The sequence below is a fragment of the Atheta coriaria genome, unplaced genomic scaffold (assembly GCF_025399875.1).
Source record: "Atheta coriaria isolate IRGN ID8LTWV9N9 unplaced genomic scaffold, Caltech_Dcor_3.1 hic_scaffold_5_pilon, whole genome shotgun sequence".
Lineage (NCBI taxonomy): Eukaryota > Metazoa > Arthropoda > Insecta > Coleoptera > Staphylinidae > Dalotia > Dalotia coriaria.
Genome location: NW_027045447.1, coordinates 9180862 through 9198530, shown reverse-complemented (window position 1 = coordinate 9198530; position 17669 = coordinate 9180862). Strand labels below are relative to the sequence as shown.

Below are 17669 nucleotides of genomic sequence, written 5' to 3'. Positions count from 1 at the left end.
GTTTTTAAATTGTGTTCGCATATTTTTCAGCATGTTTCATGAGCGCAATAGGAGGGACTTTAGAAGTGCGCGCGCATGTTATGACTGATTCAAATTCATTAATTTTGAATCAGTTTTAAAATAGTTTCAGGAGGTTCAGGGGATTTAAAGGGTTCTTTATTTACAAAAAATTATCTGGGAATTAGAAACTGTAAATTAATAAATAAATTCACGAGATATACACCACGTTTTCAAATTCTTAGAAAAATTACCAATTTCAATGCACATTTTAAAGCACTTCCTGAGGGTTTTCGATATAATAAAGGTATGCCAAGTGTTAAGGGCCTCTTGGCATACAATATGACGTCAAGAATCTGTAAATACATAAATTAGGTCAGGAGATATGGGGTAATTTCAAATTATCAACTCATTTGACGTCATAGAAAAGTTTTATTATAAAATTATAAGATATACATTTGCAAATAATATTAATAAAATAAAATTACATGTGCTAAGCGTGGCTGCATGTGCCATTGCTTTAAATTCTTTAAAATTCTCCGCTAATCGTAAAGCAACATGACAAACTATTTTCACCGGTTGGAATCAATGACAATTTCTAGTCCTACATTTTCTTTCCTCTTATTTCGTCACAGCACTAATGCTACGCGTAGAACATAAATAAACAGTAATCTTAAATAAAATTATTTAAAATAGTCAGTAATGAAACATAATGGACACAAAACGCAAGGCGCTACATACTGCGAAACATAAAAATATTAGTTAAATCAGTCAAAAACTCAAATTATAAATACCAAAATGTTCAAACGTTTTTGTAAAATAAAATAACTAAAACATGCATTTTAGATTTCTTTTGCAATTTATCTAGATGCTTCAATTTCTTTCCCGCAACGGCCCAGGGCTTTCCACCCGGCTATTGTTCAACGTCCGGTTGGGGGACGCCACGTTTTCTTTGTCGGTGGAATGAATTTTCGATTTGCGTGGAGAGTGGAGGACTGCTGACAACTGCTTATTCAGCTTCTCGATCGTCTTTGCATGTGATTTCAGTTTACATTCCAAGTCTTTCTTCTCCTGTAATCATTAACCAATAAATAAACAAAGAAATTATTAAAGAAATTGTAACTTACCTCGATTAAATCGTAATTTTTAGCTTTCAGGTCCATCAAGTGCTTAATTTTTTGCCTCTGATTTTGATGCCCCAGAAGTTGCGCGTATTTGAAACCCATTTGCTTAGCTTCATCCTCAGCAGCAGCTTTCTGAGATACAAGTGCATTTCGTTCCACTTCGTATGCTTCCAATTGGGATCGGAATGGTCCAATAAGAGCATCTTGTTCAGCAGTCTGAAAGTTATTACAATATATATCAAATACTACAAAATAACTTAAATGAAATGTGTTACCTTTTTCTCTAACTCAGCACAATACGTCTGCATAGCTTCAAACTGTTGTAGCAAAGCATCATACTTCCCACTCTGCTCGATGTACTTCTTGTTAATACCTTCCAACTCTTCAATTTCCTTTTCACACAATGTTGCCTTGTGCTTGTAATAATCGCAGTACTGCGAGTACGAATCACTCTTTTCCTGCATTTGCTGCAGTTGTTTCAATAAGCTATCAATCTCATCGCTCTTGTTTTCGTATGCTTCTAACGCTCGATTAACTGCTTCCATTTCATCCAACTTCATACGAAGATCATCATTATCCACCTCCAAGCCAGAAACTTTAAGTTCAGCATCTTCCAATTGTTCCTGCACAGTGATAAAACCTTCTTTAACATTGCTAAGTTCAATCTGTAACTGTTCATTCCTCGTTGTAATTGCGTCAATCTCCGTCTGTGCTTTTTCAATCAAACTGTGTGCCTCTTTGTTAATGTTGTGCTCATGATGTAACTGCTCAAAGACTTCCTGCAAATCGCACTCTTTCTGATGTAAGTGCTCCATAAGTTCGTCAATTTGTGTTAATGCTTCTGCTTTGTATTCTTCTACTTTGCGAATTAGATTGATTTCCAATTCAGCGATTTTGTCATCTGTTTTCTTCAAGGTATCATGATACTCCTCCTCAGCTGCTTCACTATGTTTAGCGACAAGTTCCAACTCGTCTCTGAGCTGATTACAGCGGGCTTCAAATTCTAATTTAGACAATTCGCAGGACTCCAGTTCTGATTTCAACTGTTCAACATCATGATCAGAATCTAAGAGACGTTTCTTTAGTGTATCTATAGTCTCATGTGCTTTTGTGATTGAGATCTCATACAGTTTTTTCTGCTGTTGCATCTCAGCCAATTCAGTTCTAGATTTTTCGAGTTCATGTGATTTGGACGTTTTGATCGAATCAATCCGCTCAAGCAAGTCGTGATATTTCATATCAGCTTCCTGCAGAGCAATATGCAAATCAGCATTGTCCCTTTCGAACTGCTTCAATTCTTCGATTTTAGCAGCCAGGTCCGCCTTAATTGCGTTCTTTTCCCATTCGCACTGCTGGATGCTGTATTCGCCAATTGCTTGACATTCTTTCAAGATGGCCGCCGAGTCATCTCTTTGTTTTTCGTATGTCATCTGCCATGTAGCTTCAATATCCTTGCATCGCTCCTGCATTTGAATCTCAGCTAAAACATTTGCCTCTTTGGCATCTTCTTCAATTTGTTTAATTTTGGCATGTGTTTCTTCCAATAATTTTGCTTTATCCTGCTTGTGCTCTTGGGTAAGAGTAGTCAATTTCTTTTCAAACGTTGCTTTTTCTTTGGCGAGCATATTCTGTGTCTCTGTTACAGTCTTTAACATTGTAAACTCCAAATCCATGATTTCATCTTTATGTTTTTTCTGCATACTCAAAATTTTAGTGTCATGATCCTTTTGAATTGTGTCTAATTTATCTTGTAAAACTGATAGACTCTTTTGTAAATCAATAATGATTCGTTCTTTCTCTTCGATGGTCTGCTGGTGATTTCTATTTTGTTCATCCAATGAATTTTTGTAACTGTCAATCAGGTTTTGTGTGATTTCTTTGGAGTGTTCATCATCGGCACGGATTTGTTTAAGAGTTTCTTGTTCATGCAGAAGTTCAGCTTCCAGTTGACGAATCCTTAGCTTTAAATCATTGGTTTCAGTATCATATTCCAAAAACGCTTTTTGCATCATAATCCTGTGTTCTTCGCGCAATTCATCACATGTTTCCGAAAACTTGCACCGCTCACGAGTTAATTTTTCCTTTTGTCGCTCAAGATCATTCAGTTCTTCTTTCATCTCTTCGATTTGTTCCGTGAGATCTTTGATGAAAATATCTTTGTTGTGACATTCGACAATTTTGTCTTTGAGCGCTTCCAGATCCAGCTCTTCGTCTTCAACAACATCGCTTGATTTTTTCTTATTTTTGGAGAAAAGGTCGGTTGGTTTGGTCTTGCGCCCCGAGAGTGTAAAGATGGTTTTCTTCTTTTTTGGTAATGTAGGCTAAACAAACAAACAGATAAAATAAATACAAAATAATGAAAATATTATGTAATAAAATATTTAATTTAATAAAATGAATAGAAAATAATCTTTTAACAAATATTATTAATGCTGATACATGCAATGTCAATGTTTACACTTACAGTGCGGAAACACGGCGTGCTGTGAACGGTGTGAACAGAATTAACTGAACTTCCACAATCAGAATGCGGACTCTTGCCATCTACAAAGCGATCACTACGAGAAATAACCGCCCCCTTGGCGTTTTGCTCCAGTTTCACGTTGTAATCAGCCGGCGACGGTGTAACCGCTGGAACAAAAACCATGCATTGAAATCACTCGGTACACACGCAAAACAAAAAATTTCACACTTACAAACTGCTTCATTGAAGCGCGTAATCTTAGCACGTGAAAACGACATTTTCACTTTCTCCGCAATTACGCAATCTTAAAATCTCTTACTCTTACTCTTAATGCACTAATATAAATTAATAAAACGAATATAAAACCTCCGAAACAAAATGAAAACTTGAATAAAACGTGAACGAAACGAAAAATAATTCTAAAAATGAAAAAGGCCTCGCTTTGCTTGAGCGGGCTAGTGGAAGCCCAAGCGAAGGGAGCGTAACGACTACCGAACGAGCGGTTGTCGCACGGATGCACGGGACAGCTGTTGCTTGGCCTCCCAAAGGGCGCGATTTAAATCGACGACGGTTAGAAGAAGCGCGCCTTGAAGAAAGCATTCGAATTGCGACCAATCCGGCCGCCCGGTTTTGTTTACGCATCGACACTCGTGTTTATCTCGCTTCGTGCGCCGCACGAGCTTTACCGAAAGCTGGGCACCTGGGCAGGTAAAGATCGAGGTCACAGAAAGGGAGAACGTTCGTTTAAAACAGCGGGAAATTTAAAATCGTCAAGATCCGATTAAATACCAGGCATACAGATTTCTCTCCGGGGATATCAAGGTATGAGATTAGTTTAAGTTTGAGCTTTGGATTAAAAGTGACATTTCTTGTTTGGAATATTTGAATAAGGGCATTTCAAACGCATTAAGCGCTTTATTTGAGCATACAAAATGTTGCAAACTAGAATAATAAATATTTAATCCAAAAATTCCAAAAATTTCAAGTAATTCTTATAAATTTCGATAAAATTTAACGAAATTCTGTTACATTTATATGATTTAACTTTAAAATCAACATAATTATACTTCTTTTGTAAACACTCAGTGCGTGGCTTAAATTTAGCTTATTTTTTCAACGCATGTTCAAACGTTAATTTGCGCTAGTGTTTGGTGTCGCGTCGATGTCGCCGAAGTGCCGAACGACATTTTTCCATTCACAGCATTCAAATGTAAATTTCGCTCGGTGCAGCTCTCACATGCATGGTATTTACGCATCAACAATGGCGGCATTCACACTCTTTCCGTGCCTCACGGCGCAGTGGTCAGACCGATGAAAGGATATTATGATATACGAGATAAATTTGCGACGCGCACAAAGAGCTAAACGAGTCCGCGATGAGCGCTGCGACACTGAAAGACACTGAGAGGACGACACTAAGCGGCGACGCGTTTGTGTCCGAATGTTGCCACTAGTTACATCCGAGGAATGTCGCGAATGTGTCGTCAGGTCGTTACATTTTTTTGCTGTTCTGAGAGCCATCGAGTCCTAGTGAGCCGTTGCAAATACGAATTCATATTCAAAGTGATTTTTTTAAGGGCGTGCGGACAAGTTATTTGCATTTGTGAGAAATTCAGCTTAAAAACGATTAAAATTGCAACAGAAATTTATTTATGTAGATTTGGTTGCCTGCAGTGAAGTGACTTAAGCTAAATGTGCTTAATCTACATAAGAAACTTGAATTTATTGAAGAATTGCATCAAAAATTCTTTATAAATTAAATTTCTCAACAAATTAAACTAAAATCAAATGAATTTTTGTAAAATTTATTAAAATTTTGCTATAAAATTAAATAAATAATAATCCACGCATCAAATTCCATCACCATTGTCGATTTTATACAAACATTCCAAACTAAAAAATAATCAATGTAAATTAAAACTTAATTAATTAATTTATTAGATCAATTAAAAAGCAATTTTGTGATTTTATTAACACCTCGTTTTCGCAGCGCAAGTTAATTAAGTTGTAATTGCGAAACGTTTACAAGAGTTTATGAAGCGCGTTCGCCAGTTCGACACAAAAAAGAACGCTGCATAAATCGCCGCTTTACATTCTCTTAGCGATCGCGACAAAGAAGTGTATCCGAAGCGACGATCGGCGAGTTAATAAATACATAAATATTAATAAGTAATTTATGCAGCCGTTGCCCATACATGCAGTATATTTACAATCGCGCGCGCCTCATTATTATTCACGCTATTGGAAAACACCTGAAAGATAAAATAGTTTGCCCACACAGCTAAGCGCTTATACGGCAATGCGAGCGATGGAAAAAATCCCGACGCGCGCGACGCCAAACCGCGAGGAGTATTAAAATATTGCAATTTCACGGCGACCGGTTTATGAAACGTCCGAATGATTCGACAACACCTATACAGTGTCTAATGAAGTTATAAATAAAACATATATTACTTTAATTCACTCATTTAATAAAATTTTCTGTTAAAAATTCAAAAAAATACAAAAAACGTTGCAAAAATTAGTTTAATTTTATTGTTTTGGTGTATTTGGAACACCTGGTATATGAAAATTTAATACTCAATACTTTGTTAGATAATGTCGTTCATTCTTAGACATTCTTCGAAGTGTGCGTGGGTTTCGAACCGCTTAAATCTTCGACGCATGCAAAACTTCCAGAGCAGTCCGAAGTTAATTAAGTGCAGTTGAAGCGAATCGCTGCCTGCGCTCCCGAGTATCTATCTATCTGATGTCAAATCAATGCGTAATCTCTGCCGATTATTCATGCAAACAGTTACATTTATTATGTTGCTGTTGCGATCCATTTAAACTCGCTTGCGATGCTAGTGGTGGGCAATTTTCTTAAGTTTTAAATTGCAGCCAGAGACCAGAACATCAGTTTCGCCGTGTATTCGTGGCCGTACATTAGTTCGTCATATCTTAATTGCGCTTCATTGCAACCCGTATAATGGAAATTGAGGCGGTTTATTCGCCGTATTAAGCGTTAAACGCGCGAGCACTTAAACTTTAAGCGCGCTTAAATGTGCACGTCGAGCGTAAATTACACTGTCGCCGACTGTGTATGTACCAACTACTTTTAACTCGGGATTGTTGAATGGGGAGAGGAAGATTCTTTATGGCTGAAATTTTGTAAATTAAAACGGTTAAATGGCAGTTTCACACTCGTGGGCGTTTAATTTTTCTGAGGCGACAGGCGTGAAATATTTATTATCGACATTTTGTCTGTGGAGTACCTATATTAAAATATGCTACAGATATATTTAGCTCTTTTGTGTTAAGAATCAATCAGTTTGGCACCATTTACTACTTATAACATAGTGTCTAAGTTTCTTATTTCGTAAAAAGAAAATAATATAAAACAGTTTATTTTTTCAAAGAAAAGAATTTAGAATTTGTTACAAGTCTTTGACATTAATGGCGTCTCCATCGAAAACTTTTGTTTCTTTTGGACTTTTTTATATCAAAGGTTTGGCAAACGATAAAATCAACATTTGAGACTCTTTCACAAAACACAACTAATTATAATATTATATTACTTGAATCAGGATGTCAACAAAATATAAATTGTAGTTTTGTATTTTCAAAAAAGTAGAGAATAAATTAATAATCTCGTTTTTATTACGCTTGCCAGAATGCAATTATAAAATTTTATACGTATTTTATGTTCGTGTTACAGTGAAATAAATAAGAAATAAAAAATATTTTTAAACATGTCTGCAGAATAAAATATGCTGTCTTTATAATTAAAGATTAATAAAATTTTTGATAAATCTAATTTTTAATAAATATTTTTATTAAATAATAAATATTTTATAAAAATTTTAATTCAAACCTACGCTTTCTTTATCCAAACACAAAAATTTCCTTTTGTATTTAGGTTATCATCCAATGACATCTTTGTGTCCGTCCGCACCTCATTCATTATAATTTTCCATAATAAACATATTGCATCATGCTGAATGAAACTAACTCTTTTACAGTCGCACATAAGGCAATAAAAGCGACGGGAACAAACGTGCGTATTTAATTGCGCATGTAATTCAATTGCCAGCAAATTTGTTCATCGCTTGGAATTGTTAACGATACGCAGTAAAACATACGCGTTGTGATCCAGAAGTAAGATATGAACTCAGACACACTACAAGTATAGTAAAACTTAAATGAAGTTGCACACAAAAGAATATCATTCATTTTTTTCTTTCATTGAAAAGAAGCATAAATTGCAAAAACTGGTTAAGTAGACATAACCGCATCTTGCCTGAATCTTTTATAAATAATTTATATTAAAAAGCTTGAGATTTTTATATTTTTTAACAAAGTTTTGAATTACAAATATTTTATCTGCATTCAAACTTTCATTCCTTATTTTACACCCTTCAAGTTATTTCCTAGAATCACCCTTTAAATTAATTTGAATATTACCTAAACATTTCACCAAAATCTATTCAACCGTTTTTAAACCAATAAATTATATTCTTATAGTATCCAGATAGATTTGTTTATATTTCATCACATTAAATAAATATTTAGATATCGCTTATATCTTGAATATGTAAGCACTTATCGATTGTTAGCCATAAAATCCAGCAGCCATTTCGTAAATGTAATATATTTGGAATCCAAATCGAAAAATCGATTATTAGTTTTGAATAAAATCTAAATTCCGCGTTTATGGCACAATCGAGTGGGTTGTATTTATCATATTTTAATAAGTGTAACGGTAGACCGGTGACCAACTAAAAGGAAAAAAAAAACTAAACCGTAAACAAATATTAATAAAATTAATCAATGATTAAATTCAACAATGATTCAATCATCAATACACAAAAAACAAATTTCTAAGATCTTGTTAGCATGTAAACATCAATTCCAACATAACTAAAACATAATTACAGACAAAAGATAATTATAAACACGGATACAAAATAGAAAATTAAACATCGAATTAGGTTCGATAGTCGAACATAGTCGTTCACCGTGCGCAACGTGTAATTAATATTTGCATATTGTTCCATAATGGCGACACGCCTAATTACAACAGGTTACAACGGCCGCGAAAGAGGCTGCGAGAACATTCCTGTATTGTGTCAACGTCAGCGCGCGTTGTAACAATTTGTGCCTTTTGAAATGCGCCCATAGTAAGCGCATTAACTTATATTTACCTCGCAATACTTACAATTCGTTTACATTACATGAGATTACTTACATGTTCGATGCTCGGCATGCGGCTACATACTCGAGAGTTGTTTATAATTTATTTATTGTGGGCGTACGCCGAGGTCAATGAAATCGCCGTCGCAGGTATTCGCAGGTTGAGATATAAGGTATAAGATAACAGAATTTCTGCATGAATGCATAAGTGATTAATAAATACACCAAAGTTTTAAGTGATTTTGACCCATTGTGGACTCTAACGAAATGGGAAAATGTGGAAAACAATTTCATTGTTTATTGTTTCCACCAGCGAATTAAGCGAATTGATAATTTCGATATGAATTGTTTTCTACATTTGGTATAACCAATATTCGTACCAAAATCATCTAGGCAACCAATTTTACGCGTCAATTACGCGCTAATTCTTGAAACATTTTAATGTATCCGCGATTTTAAGAGTAATTTATGAGTGGATTTTCGAAATTATTACGCACGTGTGTCTCTAAGATATATTGCAATCAAGAAACAGTGATTAATGGTTCCGCTGAACTTAATAAACTACTTCTAGTTTTCTTTTAATGCTTAAATCAGTACAATTCATTTCGAAAAGTTTATGAAAGTTTATAAAGCAAATAAAATGTAAATGACCGCACCTTACAAATAAAACTAAAGTGTCGAAAAGTGTCGACGCAATACGAATACGTTTAGAAAATAAAATCGATTTAAAACCATTTTAAAAATGAAAATAGACAAAAGAAACCCAATTTAGCAATACTAACTTTACGAACGCATAGATGATTTCGTTGTTATTGTTATTGCCTTTATGTAATGTTTTGAGTCATTTCAGATACCTGGGTTTACGAATAAACTTTGATTTTAGTATTAGCGTTTTGTCGTTTAGTTTAACGATTTTCGTCGCCGTCGCCATTGCCGGCGTGATTGAGTAGTAGTGCCATAATTCCGACCCACGACCGCACTTCTAGCTGTATAAAGTAATATTATGTAGGCCCAATTCGTTTCGCGTTTAGCGACACGAAAATTTCCAACTTTAACTCGTCTAATGATCGATACAATGTGGCAATAATAGTTTTAAAATTTCGATGCACTAAATATACGTAACCTAACCTAACCTAACTCAACAAAACATAACCTTATTTGGGTAGAATAGTCAATTGTTTTATATGCGTATTGGCTAAATTGAATGTAAAATAGAATTTCACATTCTCGGCGGATTTTACGAGGCGAATTAACGTATTTTACTGCAATCTGCAAACACACGCTCCGCTTCGTATATAGCCGGATTGAAATGACCTTCCAACGATCAGCGATACGTGCGGCGAGCGGCGCTGCGCTAAATATGGACAGAAACCACCCGCCCCCGTGTTCGTGCCATTCGTACACCTTATCCGCCCTCGGTGTTTCGCGCCAAACACGAAATGATTAAATAAATAGCAGACCGCCGTATGCAGCGTCAACTTTTGCCGCTTTTATTTTATCGCGCAGAAATACAAGAAATCTCACTTTAGAATATTTTGCACAACAATTTGCATGTAAACTAGCGACGCAGTTACACAAATTGTATTCGGTCATAAATCATAACATCCTACGGAAGATTTCGCCAAAAATGTATGTCGGAATGATGTAATTTGTTCAGTTTATTAGTCGAAAATTAGTTGCCAGCTGATGTTCAACATACCAAATGTGGAAAATGATTTATTTGTTTTAAAATCTTAATTTTAACAATATGATTGTTAAAAAATATTAATCGTACAATTATTAAGCACTCTTAAAACTCGTTAAACTCTTGTGTTTTGCCTCTTCAAGTCTTGAATCTTGCGTTCTAGTCGCGTCTACAGGTCCACCCACGTGCTAACGTCGCGGTCACTTTCGACCAACAAAAGGAAAAAACATGTCGAGAGCGTAAGTCGAGTCGTAAGTGCCGTATTTACTGCGTACGCAGTACTAGCAATTAAATAAATAATAATTTCGAGATTTTCATGGCCGACTAATATCTACTAGAGACTTTTGTTTTGTCATCAAAGTCATAAAACGTCAAAATAATTATTTTACTGTTGAAATCAGTTGAAATAATGAACACAATCAAAAGAAAATGGTTGATAAAATTAGCTTGTTGTATTACACTAATCGAAGCCATCTATCAACTCATATTTTACTTTTCACTTCCGCTTGAGTTGAATTTAAAATGTAAACATGTTGGCACTTCACCGAGTGATACGCTCGCACATTACCAATTTCGTTATTGTGAGTTAAATTGTATATCATTTGGGTTTTTATCTGTTTTTATAAATTTTTTTATTGCAGCGCCGGCATGTAAAAATATGAATGCGACAATTTTCCATATTGGCAATCCCATAGATTTGCAAGATGCTCATCCACATATACTCGACTTATTTCAAGTTCTAAGTCGTTTCAAACCAAAAACATCGGGAATAGCGCAATATTTGAACTGCATTGAATTATGGTGGGTGATTTTGAATATTCTGTACATACTATCGAGTTTATTACTTTTTTGTAAGTAAACGCAATCTAAACAACTTTTTTCAACTGCCACCTTTAAAGCGGTTTTTGAGACGCAAAAAGTGGAATTTTAAACACGGGCGGCCAAAGTCATGGCTAAAGTACTTTATAACCTTAAATTCCCCAGTAATGTGAGAGTGAATTTCGAAGATTTAAAAAAAAAGTTCAAATACAAAACAACATTGCTAAACATTGTTAAACACTCAATTGATTAAACCCTCCCTCTTAATCAATCCCGTGACTAAAATTCCTCTTTAGCCACCTGATACTCAACATACTATTTAAATTAACGCAATTTAATGTCGTTGTTTTCATTTTAGGTGAAAGTATTATAACAGTATCCTATTATAATTACATAGTACTACCTTGGATAATAATGACGTTTATTGTTTTTACCCAAGATGTGATTAACGTAATGTGGTTTTTGTACGTGTTTATTACCTGTCAGAAGCCGTCCTCTTGCGCTCTTTGGGTACCCAGAACAAGATACTATGAAATACTCCGTTTGAGGCTCAAGCTTTTAGATCAGAATTCAGTGTATGGTTCGGAGCTGTACAAGACGCTCACTTATATGCCTTTGAGACTCTTAGTCGTCTCGTGCAGACACATTTTTGGACTTCCAATACTGGTAATCCTGGCTTGTTGGTTTATCAAGGAGCATAATCAAACTTTAAATAAAGTTAAAGGTGTACAAGAACTCATTTATGTTGTTCCAGATTAATTAAACAATAAATGATGCTAAATAAGAATAAAAATGTGTATGTTTGTGATGCTTTCACACAAAAACCATTGCATTAATTTTGATTAATTTTGGTATTGAGATATTTTTGACGGTGGAAAGACAAATAGGCTATTTTTAAAATAAGGGTTGTAAGGTGGTAAAGCGGACGCTAGTTTTCTATCGCGTTAAGAATGAGTTTCAAAGTCCAGTGCTGCTAAAAAAACAGTTTTGTTTTACCCAAAATGTATACATTTTTTTATTTGACAAAAAAATCTGATAAAAACCGATCAGCTGATTTGATTTTTAAATCAAAATAGACATTGATTTATTTGGCACCTGATCACTAGAATTTTAGTTTCCAATACTTGTCAAATGTTAAACATATGTATAATTGTTTGAGGTTAAAATAATATTCGCAAAATGCTTTCCTCACGTTATTTGGGCACTCGATTAATGGGTATTTCGGTTTTTTCAATAGTAAGTGTTTCAATTACTTAAAAGAACAAAGAAAACACATAATAATATTATTATTTGCTTATTAGCTTCAGTCCGCTAATCAATTAAATATATTGCTATTATGTGGCGACTACTATGGATTGTTTCCGAACGTATACGAGAAGATGACCGTTTTCTACCGGTACTTTTCACCAAATGAGACTCTGGACGATGAACAGTTAAAACACAAGGAAAGAGATTACTGGGATTTGTTATCAGCTGTAGAATTGCCTATATTTATCTACTGTATGTGGTTGACTACCAGTTTGCTATGGTTACCTGTTAGTGTTCCTTTACTTGGTACGAAATTATATATAAGAATAATAGTGGACCTTTTATTATTAATTTTAATCATTTTTTACTTAGCAATCAGCACCTGCAGTAAATATATTGGCCGAAGCTCAGCGAAGTTTGTAATAATTCCATGGATAATTGTAACTGCAGTGTGTGGGTTTACGAATTGTCTTATGCTGCCATCTATGGCTAAGTTTACAACTACTAAAATCGTAAATATTTATTTTTTATGAAAGAAATTGAATGCCAAAATAGATAGTTTTAAGTACCCATTAAAAGTGGTTCGGAGTAAATTTTGACATTATTTTGATTATTCTAGTTTTGAATAAAAAAAATTGCTGAAATTTTGCATATAATCCTTTAAAAAATGCTATAAATTCATCAAAAGCTCACTTTGAAATTAAGAAGGAACACAAATATTATTGAAGTGAAAATCGTAAAAATTTGAAAAATTTCAAATTTAAGCACTTTCAGTCGTGTTTTTAGACTTTTTACTATTTTAATAGAAAATTTTCCGATCTTCCATAATCTAATTTTCTGGATGCTATCTCTTTTAGTTTATAAGGTATTCGCTATCAAAAACCGTCGAAAAAAATTATCAACATCACATCAACTTGACAATTTTTTCTTAAGAATTAAAATTTCATCATTCAGATTTCCGTTTTAACTATCCTATCTTATAGAGAATAGTTCGTAGATTAAGACGCTGCAATCAGATCCAATTTATCTCTTATAGTTTACAAGATATTCGCGATTGAATAAAATGGGCAAAAATTTAAAAATGTCACTTTTTAGCACTTTTAGTCGCGTTTTTTGACCTTTTACTGTAGGAAATATAATTATTTTATATTTTTATCTGATAGAGAATTTTCTAGTCTTTGATAATCAGCAATTCGTAGGTTGCTATCTCTTTTAGTTTAAGAGATATTAATTATCAAAAATCGTCGAAAAAAAGTATCAAGCACCCCCCCTTGGCAATTTTTTCTTAAGAATGAAAATTTCATCTCTCAGATTTCCGTTTTAACTATCTTATCTTATAGAGAATAGTCCGTAGATTAAGACGCTGCGATCAGATCTTAATTATCTCTTTTAGTTTACGAGATATTAGCGATTGAAAAAAATGGGCAAAAATTTAAAAATGTCACTTTTTAGCACTTTTAGTCGCGTTTTTCGACCTTTTACTGTAGGAAATATAATTATTTTATATTTTTATCTGATAGAGAATTTTCCAATCTTTCATAATCAGCAATTCGTGGGTTGCTATCTCTTTTAGTTTAAGAGATATTAATTATCAAAAATCGTCGAAAAAAAGTATCAAGCACCCCCCCTTGGCAAATTTTTTCTTAAGAATGAAAATTTCATCTCTCAGATTTCCGTTTTAACTATCTTATCTTATAGAGAATAGTCCGTAGATTAAGACGCTGCGATCAGATCTTAATTATCTCTTTTAGTTTACGAGATATTAGCGATTGAAAAAAATGGGCAAAAATTGAAAAATGTCACTTTTTAGCACTTTTAGTCGCGTTTTTTGACCTTTTACTGTAGGAAATATAATTATTTTATATTTTTATCTGATAGAGAATTTTCCAATCTTTCATAATCAGCAATTCGTGGGTTGCTATCTCTTTTAGTTTAAGAGATATTAATTATCAAAAATCGTCGAAAAAAAGTATCAAGCACCCCCCCTTGGCAATTTTTTCTTAAGAATGAAAATTTCATCTCTCAGATTTCCGTTTTAACTATCTTATCTTATAGAGAATAGTCCGTAGATTAAGACGCTGCGATCAGATCTTAATTATCTCTTTTAGTTTACGAGATATTCGCGATTGAATAAAATGGGCAAAAATTGAAAAATGTCACTTTTTAGCACTTTTAGTCGCGTTTTTCGACCTTTTACTGTAGGAAATATAATTATTTTATATTTTTATCTGATAGAGAATTTTCCAATCTTTCATAATCAGCAATTCGTTGGTTGCTATCGCTTTTAGTTTAAGAGATATTAATTATCAAAATCGTCGAAAAAAAGTATCAAGCACCCCCCCTTGGCAATTTTTTCTTAAGAATGAAAATTTCATCTCTCAGATTTCCGTTTTAACTATCTTATCTTATAGAGAATAGTCCGTAGATTAAGACGCTGCGATCAGATCTTAATTATCTCTTTTAGTTTACGAGATATTCGCGATTGAATAAAATGGGCAAAAATTGAAAAATGTCACTTTTTAGCACTTTTAGTCGCGTTTTTCGACCTTTTACTGTAGGAAATATAATTATTTTATATTTTTATCTGATAGAGAATTTTCCAATCTTTCATAATCAGCAATTCGTTGGTTGCTATCTCTTTTAGTTTAAGAGATATTAATTATCAAAAATCGTCGAAAAAAAGTATCAAGCACCCCCCCTTGGCAATTTTTTCTTAAGAATGAAAATTTCATCTCTCAGATTTCCGTTTTAACTATCCTATCTTATAGAGAATAGTCCGTAGATTAAGACGCTGCGATCAGATCTTAATTATCTCTTTTAGTTTACGAGATATTCGCGATTGAATAAAATGGGCAAAAATTGAAAAATGTCACTTTTTAGCACTTTTAGTCGCGTTTTTCGACCTTTTACTGTAGGAAATATAATTATTTTATATTTTTATCTGATAGAGAATTTTCCAATCTTTCATAATCAGCAATTCGTTGGTTGCTATCTCTTTTAGTTTAAGAGATATTATTTATCAAAAATCGTCGAAAAAAAGTATCAAGCACCCCCCCTTGGCAATTTTTTCTTAAGAATGAAAATTTCATCTCTCAGATTTCCGTTTTAACTATCTTATCTTATAGAGAATAGTCCGTAGATTAAGACGCTGCGATCAGATCTTAATTATCTCTTTTAGTTTACGAGATATTCGCGATTGAATAAAATGGGCAAAAATTGAAAAATGTCACTTTTTAGCACTTTTAGTCGCGTTTTTCGACCTTTTACTGTAGGAAATATAATTATTTTATATTTTTATCTGATAGAGAATTTTCCAATCTTTCATAATCAGCAATTCGTTGGTTGCTATCTCTTTTAGTTTAAGAGATATTAATTATCAAAAATCGTCGAAAAAAAGTATCAAGCACCCCCCCTTGGCAATTTTTTCTTAAGAATGAAAATTTCATCTCTCAGATTTCCGTTTTAACTATCTTATCTTATAGAGAATAGTCCGTAGATTAAGACGCTGCGATCAGATCTTAATTATCTCTTTTAGTTTACGAGATATTCGCGATTGAAAAAAATGGGCAAAAATTGAAAAATGTCACTTTTTAGCACTTTTAGTCGCGTTTTTCGACCTTTACTGTAGGAAATATAATTATTTTATATTTTTATCTGATAGAGAATTTTCCAATCTTTCATAATCAGCAATTCGTTGGTTGCTATCGCTTTTAGTTTAAGAGATATTAATTATCGAAAATCGTCGAAAAAAAGTATCAAGCACCCCCCCTTGGCAATTTTTTCTTAAGAATGAAAATTTCATCTCTCAGATTTCCGTTTTAACTATCTTATCTTATAGAGAATAGTCCGTAGATTAAGACGCTGCGATCAGATCTTAATTATCTCTTTTAGTTTACGAGATATTCGCGATTGAATAAAATGGGCAAAAATTGAAAAATGTCACTTTTTAGCACTTTTAGTCGCGTTTTTCGACCTTTTACTGTTGGAAATCTAATTATTTTATATTTCTATGTGATAGAGAATTTGCCAATCTTTCATAATCAGCAATTCGTGGGTTGCTATCTCTTTTAGTTTAAGAGATATTAATTATCAAAAATCGTCGAAAAAAAGTATCAAGCACCCCCCCCTTGGCAATTTTTTCTTAAGAATGAAAATTTCATCTCTCAGATTTCCGTTTTAACTATCCTATCTTATAGAGAATAGTCCGTAGATTAAAACGCTGCGATCAGATCTTATTTATCTCTTTTAGTTTACGAGATATTCGCGATTGAATAAAATGGGCAAGTCTGTTGGGCCCGCTAGTAGTATCTATAATTCTATAAGCAACCCCCACCTTTTTTTTAAATTGAAAGTTTAATGTGGATCTTTTTTTTAAATAAAAAGCTGAGTAGTTTTTAAATAAAATTAATACCTTTTTAACGAGTGATCAAAAAATCTCAAAAACTACCTCCAAGTGTTGTAATAAATAGTTTTTCGGAAGTAATCAAAATCAAATATTAAAGTCTTTCAAATTTTAGCCGTTATTTTCCTTACCAAACGCATCCCGAATACTAATGAACAAACCGATAACAAACTACATAGACGATGATGCAATTGATCTCATCCCGGAAATAATATCATTTTTCGTATGTGGACAGTACTGTCTTATAACACCCATGATTATTATTGCAATAATATATGCAATACACGACTGTATTTTGATTTGGAACCGAGAGAGTCCCGAAGTAAATCCGTGTCTGATTCCGTCCGATGAGAACGTTGAACATCTCATCGATGAGTTGGAATCATCAACCGTGGATGAATCAGTTTTGGAATTCTTTTACAATCTTGCACAGGCACCGCATCGACACAAGAAAAACACTTTGGATTTTACTCTGGATGACGAAGCAAGTGATGAAGACGCGGATAAAAATGAAAGCGCACAAGACAATCAAGGAATAACTAATAGTACTATTAAGAATCTAATCAAAAAGGGAATTCTGCGAACGTCAGCGACGTATTCGTCTGAACCAGCGGCGAATCAAGAAGAAAACAGTCGTGGCATGTCCGAACAGATAAATTCTGAAGACTTCCGATTGTCACTGAATGTAAGCACAATTATAAATTCTGATACAAAAATACGCGATAATTAATGAAAAATGTTTGTTATAATTTTGATATT

The 17669-nt window shown here is 33.6% G+C and overlaps 2 protein-coding genes and 1 long non-coding RNA gene across 3 annotated transcripts; 2 read left to right on the top strand and 1 right to left on the bottom strand.

Annotated features, from left to right (window-relative positions):
- Positions 1-409: 409 nt before the first annotated feature.
- Positions 410-4132, bottom strand: CLIP-190 (Cytoplasmic linker protein 190). Its single transcript, XM_065303641.1, has 5 exons — positions 3818-4132; positions 3586-3752; positions 1397-3442; positions 1125-1337; positions 410-1068 (listed from the first exon to the last, which is right to left on the bottom strand). The coding sequence occupies exons 1-5, from the start codon at positions 3861-3863 to the stop codon at positions 871-873; spliced, it is 2670 nt and encodes an 889-aa protein (XP_065159713.1). The 5' UTR covers positions 3864-4132; the 3' UTR covers positions 410-870.
- Positions 4133-10778: 6646 nt separating this feature from the next.
- LOC135792357 (uncharacterized) lies at positions 10779-12005 on the top strand. Its single transcript, XR_010548284.1, has 3 exons — positions 10779-11022; positions 11083-11292; positions 11619-12005. It is a non-coding gene; the product is annotated as an uncharacterized lncRNA (long non-coding RNA).
- Positions 12006-12395: 390 nt separating this feature from the next.
- On the top strand, positions 12396-17640 carry LOC135792137 (uncharacterized). Its single transcript, XM_065302757.1, has 4 exons — positions 12396-12496; positions 12562-12814; positions 12881-13020; positions 17026-17640. Exons 1-4 carry the CDS (start codon positions 12440-12442, stop codon positions 17638-17640), a joined length of 1065 nt encoding a protein of 354 aa, XP_065158829.1. The 5' UTR covers positions 12396-12439.
- The last annotated feature ends 29 nt before the right edge of the window (positions 17641-17669 follow it).

Bases quoted from the DNA above. Each gene is read 5' to 3' on its own strand.
- LOC135792137 (XM_065302757.1), top strand. From the start codon at position 12,440: ATGCTTTCCTCACGTTATTTGGGCACTCGATTAATGGGTATTTCGGTT. The intron at 12,815-12,880 runs GTACGAAATTAT...TTTTTTACTTAG, and splicing joins TGTTAGTGTTCCTTTACTTG to CAATCAGCACCTGCAGTAAA. The intron at 13,021-17,025 runs GTAAATATTTAT...TTCAAATTTTAG, and splicing joins AGTTTACAACTACTAAAATC to CCGTTATTTTCCTTACCAAA.
- CLIP-190 (XM_065303641.1), bottom strand. From the start codon at position 3,863: ATGTCGTTTTCACGTGCTAAGATTACGCGCTTCAATGAAGCAGTTT. The intron at 3,753-3,817 runs GTAAGTGTGAAA...TTTTTGTTCCAG, and splicing joins GCGCTTCAATGAAGCAGTTT to CGGTTACACCGTCGCCGGCT. The intron at 1,069-1,124 runs GTAAGTTACAAT...TAATGATTACAG, and splicing joins AAAATTACGATTTAATCGAG to GAGAAGAAAGACTTGGAATG.